General features: G+C 47.0%; 1 protein-coding gene across 1 annotated transcript in view; it reads left to right on the top strand.

The window, feature by feature from the left end:
* The window catches only part of LOC109090859 (vacuolar protein sorting-associated protein 13B-like), a 59,313-nt gene that overhangs the window by 22,812 nt on the left and 21,501 nt on the right, over positions 1-15,000 (top strand). The window contains 10 exon segments of the mRNA XM_042773336.1: positions 2,373-3,006; positions 3,083-3,220; positions 3,354-3,695; positions 5,702-5,907; positions 7,904-8,108; positions 8,193-8,380; positions 9,194-9,387; positions 9,477-9,658; positions 11,573-11,925; positions 12,827-12,988. Of these exon segments, the coding sequence (XP_042629270.1) occupies positions 2,373-3,006; positions 3,083-3,220; positions 3,354-3,695; positions 5,702-5,907; positions 7,904-8,108; positions 8,193-8,380; positions 9,194-9,387; positions 9,477-9,658; positions 11,573-11,925; positions 12,827-12,988 (2,604 nt within the window).

The raw sequence follows: 15,000 nt of genomic DNA, 5'->3' as shown, positions 1-15,000 counted from the left end.
GCCGTGTGATCAGGAACCAACGTCCTACACCTTCTCTGCCTGCTTGCTTGTTTGTTTATTTAATATTTGGCAGGTTGGAGGTCAATGAGAGTGCTGGACTGTGTGGCCCATGTAATGTGCATCATTCTGAATTAAAAAAAAAAAAACAGAAAAGTGTATTTTACTTTATTTTGTTAACATTCCTATAGCATGGGATCCATTCCCAGAGAACACATGAACTGGTGAATCTGTACCCTTACGCAAAAAAGCAGATGCGAAATGCTGAAAAGTTTTAGTTTTGTTTTAGTTTTTTTTAGTTTAATTGTAGTTTATTCAGTGTTTTCTAGTTTCAGCTTATTTGGGTTTTATTAAAGTGTTTTAGTTATGGCTGGCTAGATCCTGACTGGCTTGATTTTTTTTTATTTATTTATTGTATGTTTTTTTTTGATTAGTGTGTTTTTTTTTTTTTTTGTCATGTTAGGTTAATTTTGTATTTCAGCAATGGAGATTGTTTACATGCACAGAATTCCCCCAAAAGCAGCTCTGTGTCATTGTTCTGGCGGTTGCTGAGGCTGACGGGAATGTGTTTCTATGGTAACGCAGTGTTTTGTTCTGTCTGGTGTTTTGGCTGAAGTCACATTTCGGGCGAGCCACAGCTCTGATGGAGATGAAATGAAACGGTTTGGTCCGTGCGTCCGGCCGGTCTCGCTGTAAACATGGAGGCTGCCAGCGGCTGTGTGCTTCAGCGGTCGGTGAATAACTCAAGCGTCCGCCCGCGGTTTCCTCATCGCCCCCCAGGGTCTGAGAGCCACCTGGGCCCCGTCCCTCTGCCTTCACCTCGCGCTCACCCCGGGGTTCCTCACTTCGCTGTTTCTCACTGGTGTAACTAAAGCAAGCATCGCTGGGGATAAAGAGGCACTTCATGACCTCGTGTTTGAAGTGTAGCTCGCTGAGGGTGTTTGGTGAAAGAGCTTACTGTAGAGTTTAACTTCCTGTGATCACCACCTCATGGTCGAAGCCTGTTCTGTCTTTGTCATCATTTGACTGACTGTGGAACACTAAAGCAGATGTTCAGCAGAATGTTCATGCTGCTCTTTTCCCGACAGTGAAATAGAAACACTGTAGAACTATATACAGTAAGTCTTCTGAAGTCATGTGATGTTTTATGTGAAAAACTATCCAAAGTCATGCAGCTCTCAAACAGGTTTGATATCAGTGACACTGAATGTGTTTGGATCAAAATATCTTCTTTTGTGTTTTGCAGAAGACAAAGTCGTACAGGTTTGGATTGACATAACATTGACATTTATTTTGCAGAAACCTTCAACATGCTGAAGTGATGTTGATCTGTTTTGTTCTGTCAGTAGTTGAACTGCGCTTTATGTTAAACAGACTGAGTCTAAGCAGAATCAGTGATCGACACTCAACTGTTTCAGTTCAGATTCATGTCTAAAGACAGCAGTGTCATCATTCAGATGAATTCAGTTCAGATGGGGCTGCACCATGAATCATATTTTAATGAAGTTTAGCTTATCATCTCTCACCTGCTGCAGACCCCACAGGTCACCGCCTGACCCCTGACCCCTGGAGCACTGTACACTCTGGTCTCACTCTTATTTTCAGGCATCACGCAACATTCCAGGGTGAATGTAGTGCAGCTCATTGAACATGAATGCTGGGTAAATGATGTTGGATTCCCCGTGTTTTTGCCAGCAGAACCGGGAACAGTGACTCATCGGCCTCGCTGCAGGTCTCACGGATCCGCGGATCTGTTTGTTGAATCTGCGCAACAGAACTGAGCGGAGGAGAGAAAGCGCTGTTCTTCGCTCTCTCCCACGTTTGTAAAGTGAGTCGGTGAGATTTAGTGTCCAGATGGACCGCAGGGTCCCTGGTGTCCGCTCGCTCGCTCCTGCAGTGTGTGTTACGCAGGAGAAACTAACCCTCTCTGTAACGTCACTGCGGCGGGTCGCGAGCCACTCGTGTCTTTGTTGTGGTTGCGCTACAGAACAGTCGTCGTGAGTTTGGGGTCTCGGGGCTTTGATGCACAGGCGGCCGTCACGTCTCTGAGCGAATGCGACTTCACAGGAAGCAGAATGAGGCCGCAACGCATTTTAAGCGCTTTTGTTTTCTTCAAAGGGAGTCTGAGATTTGAGGAGAACATTCTCTGGCGCTGAGCTCTGAGCACATGAGCTTTCTCATGAGTACAGCTTCTGAACTGGATCTGACCCTCCGTCAGCCGTGCAGCGCGTGTGTTTGTGACTGGCACTGATGCCGCGTCTCACTCGCGTGCAGTACACTGAAGCCCCGCCCACTGCAGTTCCTCAGATGTCTTGTTAATTGTTGGTTTGTCTGAATCTGATTGTCTGTTAGATCATCTCGATGTGTGTGTTCAGGTGTACGGTCATCAGCCGCAGTCCGCGGTCTCGGGTTCGGTGGAGAGTTTGTGTGGCAGCAGCGCCCCCTGCGGGCAGGACAGCGGGTTCGGAAGCGACAGCGCTCGTGTGCGGATCGTTCAGATCGAGCGGCAGAGTGGCACGGGTCAGCACCGCCTCGCCCGGCCGTCGCAGCAGCCCACCATCACCAAGAACCTCAGCTTCATCCCATTCGATGTGTTCCTCACCGCCGGCCGCATCTCTCTCATGACGTACGCGACCGCACCTGCCGCCAAACCCCCCGCCGACGCCCCCCCGCAGCCGGGAAAGAGCGCGCTCGGCGTGCCCGAGGACGAGACGGTTCAGAGCGGGGGTCTGTCCTCGCTGACGGCTGACGATCTGCTCAACGCAAACGCTGTGGGCGGGTCATCGGGGGTCCTGGGGGGCCGCTCGTCTGCACGACAGGCTCTGGGCGTGACGGTGGTGAGACAGCCGGGCCGCAGAGGAGACAAGGACTGCAGCCTGCAGCCGATGCTGTTCCTGCAGGTGACACAGCCGTCCGTCCTAATCAGCTGCCACCACCGCAAGCAGAGGCTGGAGCTGTCGCTGTTCGACCTCACGCTGAAGGGAGTGGCCACCAACTACACGAGTCTGGGTGAGTGACGCTTCACACGTGCGACAGATACAGACAGAACTCAAGCACGACCTCCGTCTGTCCGTCTCTCTCTCAGATGCAGGGAAGTCTCTCCCGGAGACACTAGACTACAGCGTGTTTTGGCTGCAGACGGTCGCAGGAGAGGCCGACAGCCGGACCGGCATCCCCCCCCCACTGCTGTCTGTGGTCATCAGAGACTTCCTCACTGGACCAGGTGAGTTCAAACGGTTCAGATCAGACCAGACATTCAGTGTGTGTGTGTGTGTGTGTGTGTGTGTGTGTGTGCGTGCTTGAACCTAATCACATCTCTCTCTCTCTCTCTCTCTCTCTCTCTCTCTCTCTGTCAGAGTTGAAGGTGGACATCAGTCGGCCGGTGAGGGTCAGCCCCACTCTGGCTAAAATTGAGCAGGCGAAGGTCTTCTGGACGAGGCTCTTTCCTGAGCGGGAGGGCGAGGCACAGCCCAGAACACCTGCAGGCTCCGCCCACCACGCCAGCGAAGCCCCGCCCACAGCCGACCTGCTCCTGTGCTCTCTGCAGTCGCCCGTTCCCTTCCACAAGATCTCGCTACACACAGTGCAGATGGTGGTCAGTGTGGAGATGGAGGCGCATGCGGCGCGGCCCAGTCTGACGCTGTCTGTGTCGGCCATGACGGGTGCGCTGACGCTGAAGAACGCCATCAAACCCGGAGGTTAGTCGCATACACGCCATGCATTTCCTGTGATTCATGTGCTGTGTGTGTGTGTGTTTCTCTTGATTGGGCCTTTAATCCAGCTCCGTTCTTTTTACCCACCATGCACTGCAGCAGATAATCAGAGCGTTTGTTTGATTTACGTTGCCCGGAAATCCAGTTAATCTCTCTGAGCCTTTAACAGGGCTGAGGGCGAGTGTCCGCAGCAGACCCGCACAGGAAGTGTGTTCCCATCATGTGCGCTGGTGTGTGTCAGCACCTCTGACCCGCGGGGCAGAGTTACAGATGCGTCTGATGTCCTGGTTCTCCCATGATGCAGTAGGAGGATGATATTGCCAGGGTCCTGAAGATGCCTTAAAATCATTGAAAATCAAAATAATGAGCTCAACCAGCTAAAACTCAGTGATATTTCTTATTTTATTTCACCCCCTCAACGTCTATTTGTTGTTTCCGAAGATGTTTTTTTCCAATTTTTAAATAAATTGAGTAAAAAGATATTTTTAAAGGTTCCTGATGCATTAAATCAGGAACGACTGGAAAAGTCCTGCAGGTTCACGCTGATGTTCGTGGCTGTGTTTGATCACATGACCGTCAGCAGTGAGGAGTGACTCTGTGAACATCAGTGTTTCTCTCTCTGTGCGGTTCTCCATGCCATGGGCCTCGTCTCAGCGAGCCAGAGCCGGTCCCTGTGCCGCCCATCTGCTCAACAGATGCTGTCATAGAGCTTCTCCAGATAAAGTGATGTTTGAGAATTTTAATTAAAACCTCAACAATTTGCACTTGTTTACTGGATTGAACATAACTGCAGCATGAGACATGCGTCCGGCCGCGAGCCAGACGGACTCTCTCTGCAGCCCATAGTTTGATGTGCCTTTATTAAACACAGTCCAAACGGAGTTTGGCCAAACGCTGGTAAACAGCAGACGAGAGCTTTGTGTTGGTGTGGAAATAACAGAGCGCTGTCAGTTTCTGCAGTCCTGCGTAAGCATATGTGAGTTTGTGTTTGGTTTTGTGTTTGTGTGTGTGTTTGTGTGTGCGTGTGTGTGTGTGTGTGTGTGTGCAGAGATGACCGTGTGCTCTCTCTTTTGTGAAGTTTTGCATGCTAAAGAAGTTTTTAATGCTACAGACTCCGTGTGGATGCTGCATGTTGTTGCTCTTCTGGGATGCTTGTAAATCAAGTGAATGTGTGACGCAGGAATATATCAAGTCAAATCACATTTTTTTCTGTAGTGCTTTATACAATGCAGATTGATTCAAAGCAGCTTCACAGTGATGAACAGGAAAATTACAGGAAACCGTGTTTATGTTGTAAAATTCATCAGTTATGAAACAAATTCTGTTCTACAGCTCTACAGAAGACAACAGTGTCATTATTCAGATCAGCTCGGTTCAGTTCAGTAAGAGTGTCGATGTTGCAAAGTTATTGTTAGTGTCATGGGTTAATTGAATTCAGTTCAGTTCAAGTTCTGTTCTCATCAGATAATGTCATAGCCATCAAATCAGTAATAATAATGAATATTAATTATTTTATATCATAGTATAATAGTCCTTCATCATTTAGTCTTTATGCTGTTTAAAACCGATGCAGATCTGTAAGGATGTGTGTGTGTGTGTTTGATGTGGAATATTAATTATTTTATATCATAGTATAATGGCCTTTTTATTAGTGTTTATTTGTTGATTGACCAAAGCCACACGCTCCTAAATCTGTTCTGTCATTCACTGAGCCAAAGATGAGCAACAGATGAGTGTCAGTGCCAGATGGAGACGTGTGTGTGTCCGTGGATGATCCATCAGAGGAGGTGAATCTGAACCGCTGTCAGACACCTGGACATACCACCGCAGCTACACACACGCGTGAAGAACAGTGTAGCACTCAAAACATGCAAACATGTGATTCCTGACTGACTGCGCTCGATGACTGAACCCTCCCAGCAGTCGGTCCATCATCACAGTACATTCATGAACGAACACTGATGTGATTTCTGTCTGATTTCTCTCTCTAGATGGCTTTAAGGAGGTCTGTCTGTCGGTTCAGTGTGAGGACGTGTTGGTGCGGACGGGTCTGAGGGACAGAAGTGCGGTGTTCGTGGGTCCGTTCTCCTGCAGTGCGGATCTGGAGGCTCATTGGTGCAGACACAGTGGACGCTCCGCCCCTGACTCACCTGGACCGCCGAGAGTGTTGATTGATCTGAAGGGAGGCCTGCTGCAGGTATGATGTCAAGCACCACTGTGTGTGTCTCTCTCTCCACATGTGTCCTTATAACGCTTCATATGGAATCATGCACTCTGAGTGTGGCTGCTGAACGCGCAGAAATCCCCTAATGTTCCTGTTCAATCTGTTAGTCAGAGACACACGGACTCATTCTGAGTCAGAGATTCCTGCTGATTCAGGCCAAATACACACACACACACACACACACACACACAGACAACACACACACACACACACACACACACAGACGATTCACTAGCCGTGAGACATTTGATTTCCTTAATAATGCGACTGTTTTGCATTAAATGCAGCCAGTGTTTCAATCATGGAGCAGTTTGGGTAGAAATGATCGGAGATAGACACTAGTGGTCAGTTCTACTAACTGATTTGAAGCTTTGTTAGTCGTTCAGCTGACTGACACTTGCAGTAGACTCATAACAGCACATACTAAACACACACATGCAACATGAAATAAATATGTGAGCGAGGAGATCACTGTTATTTAGAGTAGATCTGAGCTGTCTGTCTCTCTGTGTCTCCGTCTGTCTGACTGTCTGTCTGTCTGTGTCTCTGTCTGTCTGTGTTTCTGTCTGTCTGTCTGTGTTTCTGTCTGTCTGTCTGACTGTCTGTCTGTCTGCTCTGTCTGTACTACTATCTGTCTGTTCTGTCTGTCCTCTGTCTTCTGTCTGTCTGTCTGTCTGTCTGTCTGTCTGTCTGTCTTACTGTCTGTCTGTGATTCTCTGTCTCTCTACTGTTCTGTCTGTCTGTCTGCCTCTGTCTCTGTACTACTGTCTGTCTGTCTGTCTATCTTACTGTCTGTCTGTCTGTCTGTCTGTCTGTCTGTCTGTCTGTCTCTGTCTTACTACTGTCTGTCTGTGTCCTCTGTCACTCTCTTAGTCTGTCTGTGTCTCTGTCTCTCTTACTGTCTCTGTGTATATGTGTGTGTAGCTGTCTGACTGTCTTTCTGTCTCTGTCTGACTGTCTGTGTCTCTGTCTCTCTTTGTCGGTGTCTTACTATCTGTCATCTGTGACTCTGTCTCTCTTACTGTCTGTCTGTCTGTCTCTGTCTTACTGTCTGTCTGTCTCTGTCCTCTCTTACTGTCTGTCTGTCCTGTCTGTCTGTCTGTCTGTCTCTGTCTTACTGTCGGTCTGTCTCTGTCTCTCATTACTGTCTGTCTGTCTGTCTGTCTGTCTGTCCTCTGTCTTACTGTCTGTCTGTGTCTCTGTCTCCTCTTACTGTCTGGTCTCTGTCTGAATGTCTGTCTGTCTGTCTGTCTGTCTCTGTCCTGAACTGTCTGTCTGTGTCTCTGTCTCTCTCTTACTGTCTGTCTGTCTGTCTGCTAGTCTGACTGTCTGTCTGCTTGGGTTCTCTGTTCTCTCTTACTGTCTGTCTGACTGTCTGTGTCTCCTGTCTGTCTATACTGTCTGTCTGTGATGTTGTGTTTTTTAATTTTTTTTTTTCTATTTTATTTTATTTTATTTTATATTTTTTTTTTTGCATAGTGTACATATATTAGACAAAAAAAAAAATAATAATAATAATAATAACAATAATAATAAATTAAATGAACATCACATTAATGGAACTGCATATTATAACATCTTAGAATATTAAACTGTAAAAATTCTATTATGTGTGTGAACATTGATACCACAGTCTTTAACTTACATAGAACACAAACACACTAAGGATCACTGTGGTGCACAATTGGGTCAGACACACTGAGGTCTCTCACACACACACACACACACATACACACACACACACACACACACGTTCACCTGCTGTCACTCAGGCTGTGGACATGTCCCACACGTATCTCGCAGCCAGTGCTGCTGTGTTTGTCCCTCTCCTAATAGTATCTTTATTTGTTCTGTCTCACTCTCTGTCTGTGTCTCTGTCTGTGTTTCTGTCTGTCTGTCTGACCCGTCTCTGTGTTTCTGTCTGTCTGAAGTGTTTCTGTCCTGTCTGACTGTTGTCTGTCTGTTGCAGGTGTTTTGGGGGCAGCAGCAGTTTAACTGTTTGTCTGAGATTCAAGAGCAGCTGCAGAACTACTGGAATCAGATGAGCAGAACGGAGGCGGAGTCTAATGAGAAGCCCCTCCTCTCTACACCGCCTGCCACCCCTCGCCCCGCCCAATCAGAACACTCCTCTGATGACCTGCGCACAGGCCTCTTCCAGTACATACAGGACTCAGGTAACACACACACACATTACAGCTTTATATAGCACTCATAAGAGAGAGTGATTATATCTGTCTGTCTGTCTGTCTGTCTGTCAGCGTGTCAGAAGCTGCCGTCGCCTCATGAGGTGGTGTTGGAGAGGAGGCGGACGGACGAGTCTCCAGGTGTGATGCTGTGGCGGTATCCTGAACCACGTGTGATCACGTTCCTCAGGATCACACCTGTTCCCTTCAACACCACTGACGACCCGGACATCAGTACAGCCGACCTCGGGGACGTGCTGCAGGTGAGCGCTGCATTAGTGCTGCATTGAGCTGACTGGACCATCACAGATGAGTCTGCAGGACTGAATGAATGTGGTTTTGAGTTTCTCACACACACACACACACACACACACACACAACACACACACACACACACACACACAGAGAGAACCAGCTTATAATTCATATTTAATTGATTTCAGCTAAGAACTTTATTTTTTCAGTTTATTGCAGCTTCAAAAAGCCTCCATTAATTGATTCTGTGATTTGATTTCAGCAGTTTTACAGAAAACACTTGTAAAACAGTGACTGTTGCCATGACAACACTGTGATTTGATTAGGAGAAACAGATTTTATTACAGAGACCGACAGATTGATAGAGAGACAGTGTGTTTGAGCAGTTAGACTGTGTGTGTGTGTGTGTGTGTGTGTGTGTGTGTGTGTGTGTGTGTGTGTGAGTGTGTGTGTGTGTGTGTGTGTGTGAGTGTGTGTGTGTGTGTATGTGTCTGTGAGTGTGTGTGTGTGTGTGTGTGTGTGTGTGTGTGTGTGTGTGTGTGTGTGTGTGTGTGTGTGTGTGTGTGTCGATGACAGATGTTTCTCTTTCATTCTTTAGTTCTGTGTCTCACTGAAAGTCTCTCAGTTTGTGTTTTTGCTCAGTTTTATGGTGACACTGTATTTCATGAGCTTCCTCATGTTCATCTGCAGCAGCTTCTCATGATCATCAGTGTTTCCTTCATCTGATGGAGCGTCAGTCCTTCACATCAGAAGCTCTTTAAGATTGATAAAGTGTATCTCTGTGTGTGCTTGTCTGTCCGTCTGTGTGTGTCTGTCTGTAGGTGCCCTGCAGTCTGGAGTTCTGGGACGAGCTGCAGCGGGCGTTTGTGCCGTATAGAGAGTTCAGCCTATCAGAGAGCAGCGTGTGTGAGCTGACCCTGCCCACTCTGACCCCCGACACACACCAGACTGACCTGGTGACCTCTGACCTCTGGAGAGTGGTGCTCAACAGCACCAGTGACGGTGGAGATGAGAGGTGAGTGTGTTTCTTGTGTGTGTTTCAGAGGGAGTGTGTCGGTGTGTAACTGTGTGTCTGTGTGTGTGTGTGTGTGTGTGTGTGTGTAGTTCGGACAGTGAATCAGGTTCTCAGGTGCCTTGTGAGCAGCTGGTGTGTCCCACCGCTCTGGCCGCCTGTACGCGTGTGGACTCGTGTTTCGCACCGTGGTTTGTGCCATCCGTGGGTGTCTCCATACGACTGGCGTACCTGGAGCTGCACTTCTGTCACAACCTGGACCAGCTGGGCACAGGTGTGTGTGTGTGTCTGTGTGTATGGAAATATTGTCATTATTTACTAGAGGTGCACCGATTGACCGTCCAGGGACCAGAATTAGCTGATTTTCCACATGAATGTCCCGGACCAGTGAGCGGTCAGTCTGCCGAGGCCGAGCCGGTCTGTTTTGACGTCACAGATATGCTCACATCCGCAAGGAAACATGTCGTCGTTGAGGAAGTTCCTCACTGCGAGTGAAGAAGACACACAGTTCACAATTTGTAATACGTGTAGAGCCAAAGTATACCGTGGAGGAACACAGGGAAGGGAGAGAGAACTCTACTCGCCCGACCGGGCAACAAGCCTGATTAAAACGTCAATAACAAAAATAACTAGGGAAGCACTGAAACTTGGCCACCAAAAATTTTCGCGTGAGAATGATTCTGATTTTAGTGCATTCAGTGTAAACGGAGACTGATAATGTATTTATGTCGTGCCAGCCTGTCTGAGAGAGAGAGAGAGAGAGAGAGAGACATGCAGAAATCAATACAAAAGAGCACAACAGCACACAGAGTTATAGATGCACACTGCGGTAGAAAAAAAAAATATTTATAATGTATGATTTAGGTAAGCAACATTTCACAACCAAGATGTTTCCTCAAATATACGATTGCAATGTGGCACTGATTTTATACAACAGTATTTCAATAAACAGAAGAGTTAAAATTAAGTGACTTTTATATTTTAGTTTTTGCTTAAATGGAAATAGTTCCAATCAAAGCGACAGCAGAACTGTTGAGCCTCTCTGAGCAACACAGTGCCATTTTGTTAATGAATGACTCCATGATTCTGAGCGAATCGAGTGAGTCATTGATTCAGTGATGCAAACAAACCTGTGTCTGAAGGAATCAGCTGAATGAATGACTCATTGACTCAATCATTAAAACTGCTGCCTCCTGCTGGTGCTTTGGTTTCATATTGAAAAGTATCATTGCATTTTTCCCAACTTTTCTTATTTGTAAGTTTAAAATATATATGAAACATCAATCATATAAAATGATTTATACATTTGAAATGTTGTGGTGTAATTGCATTTATGGCAGCTCAGCTTCATCTAACACTGTGTAAACACATCTAATGCAGCTTCTGTTTCCTCCGCAGTGGAAAGATAGTTTGTTGGTACTGATTTCATTTGAATGGTAACAACTTTACAGTTTCTTATTATTCTAACTGAATTAATTGAAGAAAAGTAAGAATTTGATGTGAAAGATGACACATTTAATAAAGTTAGGGGGGAAAAATGTTTATTAAAAAACATAGTGGAAGTGGCATCTGTTTTGTTACATACAGCAGCTCATTTCTACCTCTTTCCAGTCACAGAGCACGTTATTTTGAGAAAACATCTGTAACTTAGTCCAGATTGGGGGAATTGTAATGTTTAATAATTTATTTTATCATGTAAACATTTTTTTTTTTTTGCATTGAAAAAAAAAAAGTATACAATTTTGTTTGTATATGCAGTAAATTTTAGTTCTTAGAACGAAAATCGGTATCGGCAGGTCACACTTACTTAAAAATCAGAATCGACGAAGAAAATTGCAATCGGTGCATCTCTATTATTTACTCCTCTTCGGGAGGCTAAGGTAAAGTCAGTGTCCCATGGGCTTCATGTGCTGCTGAAAAGCTGATTATTATTTCAGTCATAAAAATTTAATAATAATAATAATAATGAAGAAATAATTTTAAAATAAATACTATCAAAATAAAACACTTATCAAAAATTTGTTAAATAATAAAAATGTAACATTGAAATGAATAATTTTTTGGGGGGGAAAATTATTAAAAATTATGAAATGTTTTATTAGTTAAGCTTCATGTCATGTGAATATTAACCAAGAGGACTGTGGATGTGGAAATGTGTGTATTCTCTATAATTCCACTCTTTCCACAGCGCCGTGCCAGAAGCTCCGCCCCTTCCTCCCAGACAGGAAGTCGCCTCAGGATCAGGAGTTTGCGGTGGTGTGTGTGCGTGAGCCGTGTGTGTTTGTGCGTCAGTGGAGTGACGTGATGCAGTGCTGTCATGAGCTCAGCTTCTCTTCCACGCTGAGCTGCAGACTGCTGGAGTACCGCAACCTGACGTACCGCTCCGTCATTCAGCCGGTCAGCCTGCGGGGACACGCTACACACACACACACACGCTCACGGCGCACGCTGCACTGCGACACCACGCTCACGCCGCTGCACGCCGCCGCCGGCCAGTACGCCGTTCACACGCTGGACCGAGCGCTGCAGGCCTGGACACAGGTGAGACGGGCTGATCATGACAGGAACAATGATGTGGAACAAAAGTGTTTCAAAGCAGCTGCATGCTATTGTTCTGACAGTTCCTGGAGTTATTTGGATCGTTCACATACAGACCCGTCAAACCAGTGAAAGAGTCACGCAGACAGAAGCAGTGAACGTGTGCGGCAGTGACGAGACACGTCTGAGCTGCACTCACACACTGAACACTGACTCACTAACTAGTAGTTCAAACCCACACACACACACTCACACTCACACACACACACACACACACACACTGACAGACAGTCACATGTGTTCAGACACAGTTTATAGAGCTGTTTAACATGATCTGTCCCAGAGTTCTGCTGCTTCTGGACGTTTAGTGGGTGTGTTTATAAGTGATGGACAGACATCGAGTCTTTCATCACTGTATCATGTGACTCTGTAAATGTGAGAGGATTAGTGTCTTCCTGTGGAGTGTTACTGTGTTTCTCTATAAACACACACACACACACTATACAGGTCCAACAACAGCTCATACACTCAGTGGGAGAGGAGAGAATGATGGGAAATGTTGGTGTGACTCAGAGTTTGGAGGTGCTGCTGGTGTGTTGAGATGTTTCCAGTAAAGTGTGTGTGTTCGTGTGCTTGTGTGTGAGAGGGAGAACACACTCAGACACAAGCAGTTGTATTAAAAGCATCAGACTGTGAAGAGCTGATGAGTTCACATGAGTCCGGACCAGAACAGGAACTGGATCTGAGTTCATCAAACCGTTTCCACATCCAACAAATGATCTCAGACAGACTACAGTGTGAACGTGTCTTAATTGCTTGTGAAGGTTTTCTTCTGTCTGTGGACCATCAGACAGACGTTCACATGAGCAATGACTGAACGGATGCTCTGTTCCTTGTGTTTCAGAACGGTGTGTTAGACGCGGAGGAAGTGGTTTTCAGTCATTACGTCATCTGCAACGACACACAGGAAGTTCTACGGTTCGGACAGGTGGACACAGATGAGAGCATCCTGCTGCAGAGCAACCAGAGTCACCAGTACAGCTGGAGAACCCACAAATCCCCACAGGTGCTCCTGTCTGTCTCTCTGTCTGTCTGTCTCTGTCTGTCTGTCTCTGTCTGTCTGACTCTCCGTCTGTCTGACTCTCCATCTGTCTGTCTCTCCGTCTGTCTGTCTCTGTCTGTCTGTCTGACTCTCCGTCTGTCTGTCTCTCCATCTGTCTGTCACTCCGTCTGTCTGTCTCTGTCTGTCTGACTCTGTCTGTCTGACTCTCCGTCTGTCTGTCTCTCCATCTGTCTGTCACTCCGTCTGTCTGTCTCTGTCTGTCTGTCTGACTCTCCGTCTGTCTGTCTCTCCGTCTGTCTGTCTCTGTCTGTCTGACTCTGTCTGTCTGACTCTCCGTCTGTCTGTCTCTCTGTCTGTCTGTCTCTGTCTGTCTGTCTCTCTGACTCTCCGTCTGTCTGTCTCTGTCTGTCTGACTCTCCGTCTGTCTGTCTCTGTCTGTCTGACTCTGTCTGTCTGTCTGACTCTCCGTCTGTCTGTCTCTCCGTCTGTCTGTCACTCCGTCTGTCTGTCTCTGTCTGTCTGTCTCTGTCTGTCTGTCTCTCCCTCTGTCTGACTCTCCGTCTGTCTGTCTCTGTCTGTCTGACTCTGTCTGTCTGTCTGACTCTCCGTCTGTCTGTCACTCCGTCTGTCTGTCTGTCTGTCTCTGTCTGTCTGACTCTGTCTGTCTGACTCTCCGTCTGTCTGTCTGACTCTCCGTCTGTCTGTCACTCCGTCTGTCTGTCTCTGTCTGTCTGACTCTGTCTGTCTGACTCTCCGTCTGTCTGTCTCTCTGTCTGTCTGTCTCTGTCTGTCTGTCTGTCTCTCCGTCTGTCTGTCTCTGTCTGTCTGTCTCTGTCTGTCTGACTCTCCGTCTATCTGACTCTCCGTCTGTCTGTCTCTGTCTGTCTGACTCTCCGTCTGTCTGTCTCTGTCTGTCTGTCTGTCTGTGTCTGTCTGTGTGTGTCTGTCTGTGTGTGTGTGTGTCTGTGTGTGTCTGTCTGTGTCTGTCTCTCTGTCTGTCTGTCTCTGTCTGTCTGTCTGTCTCTCTCTCTGTCTGTCTGTCACTCCGTCTGTCTGTCTCTCTCTCCGTCTGTCTGTCACTCCGTCTGTCTGTCTCTGTCTGTCTGACTCTCTGTCTGTCTGTGTCTGTCTGTCTGTCTCTCCGTCTGTCTGTCTGTCTCTCTGTCTGTCTGTCTGTCTGTCTCTCCCTCTGTCTGTCTCTGTCTGTCTGTCACTCCGTCTGTCTGTCTCTCCCTCTGTCTGTTTCTGTCTGTCTGTCACTCCGTCTGTCTGTCTCTCCCTCTGTCTGTCTCTCCATCTGTCTGTCTCTCTGTCTGTCTTTCTGTCTCTCTGTCTGTCAGGTGTGTCATTAATCCAGCAGTTGGTTTACCAGTTTGTGTGAGTGAGAGAGAGAGTGAGTGTGTGTGTGTGTGTGTGTGTGTGTGTGTGTGTGTGAGAGAGTGTGTGTGAGAGTGTGTGTGTTTGTGTGAGAGAGTGAGTGTGTGTGAGAGAGAGAGAGAGAGTGTGTGTGTGAGAGTGAGTGTGTGTTTGTATGAGAGAGTGTGTTTGTGTGAGAGAGTGAGTGAGTGTGTGTGTGTGTGTTTTTTTTTTTTTGGGGAGAGGGAGAGAGTGTGTGTGAGAGAGAGAGAGAGTGTGTGGTGTGTGTGAGTGCTGTCTCTCTGCCTGTCTTTCTGTCTGTGAGTGTGTGTGAGAGAGAGAGCCTGATACGTTTTATGATGTGTGTGTATGTGTGAGGTAATGCCTGAACATGACAGCAGCTATTGTTCCACACACACACACACACACACACACACACAATAGAGGCTTGTGGCTTTTTCCCTCTTTATGAACATGATGTGTGTCTGTATCTGGGAAGAGTTTCCTGTTCCTGTGGCCGCAGTCTGAATGTGTCCAGAGTCTCTCAGACACACTGACCACAGCAGCCGCGTCTCTCTGTGTTTGTCTGTCACTGACCGCAGCGTCTAGTGCCGTCCTGACTGTCGTCCTCTCTGACGGTTCGGTCCGAGGGTGTTTGT

This window comes from Cyprinus carpio, chromosome A16 (assembly GCF_018340385.1).
Source record: "Cyprinus carpio isolate SPL01 chromosome A16, ASM1834038v1, whole genome shotgun sequence".
Taxonomy (NCBI): Eukaryota; Metazoa; Chordata; class Actinopteri; order Cypriniformes; family Cyprinidae; genus Cyprinus; species Cyprinus carpio.
The sequence above is the reverse complement of the archived record's forward strand: the minus strand, read 5'-3'. Positions and strand labels throughout refer to the sequence as shown.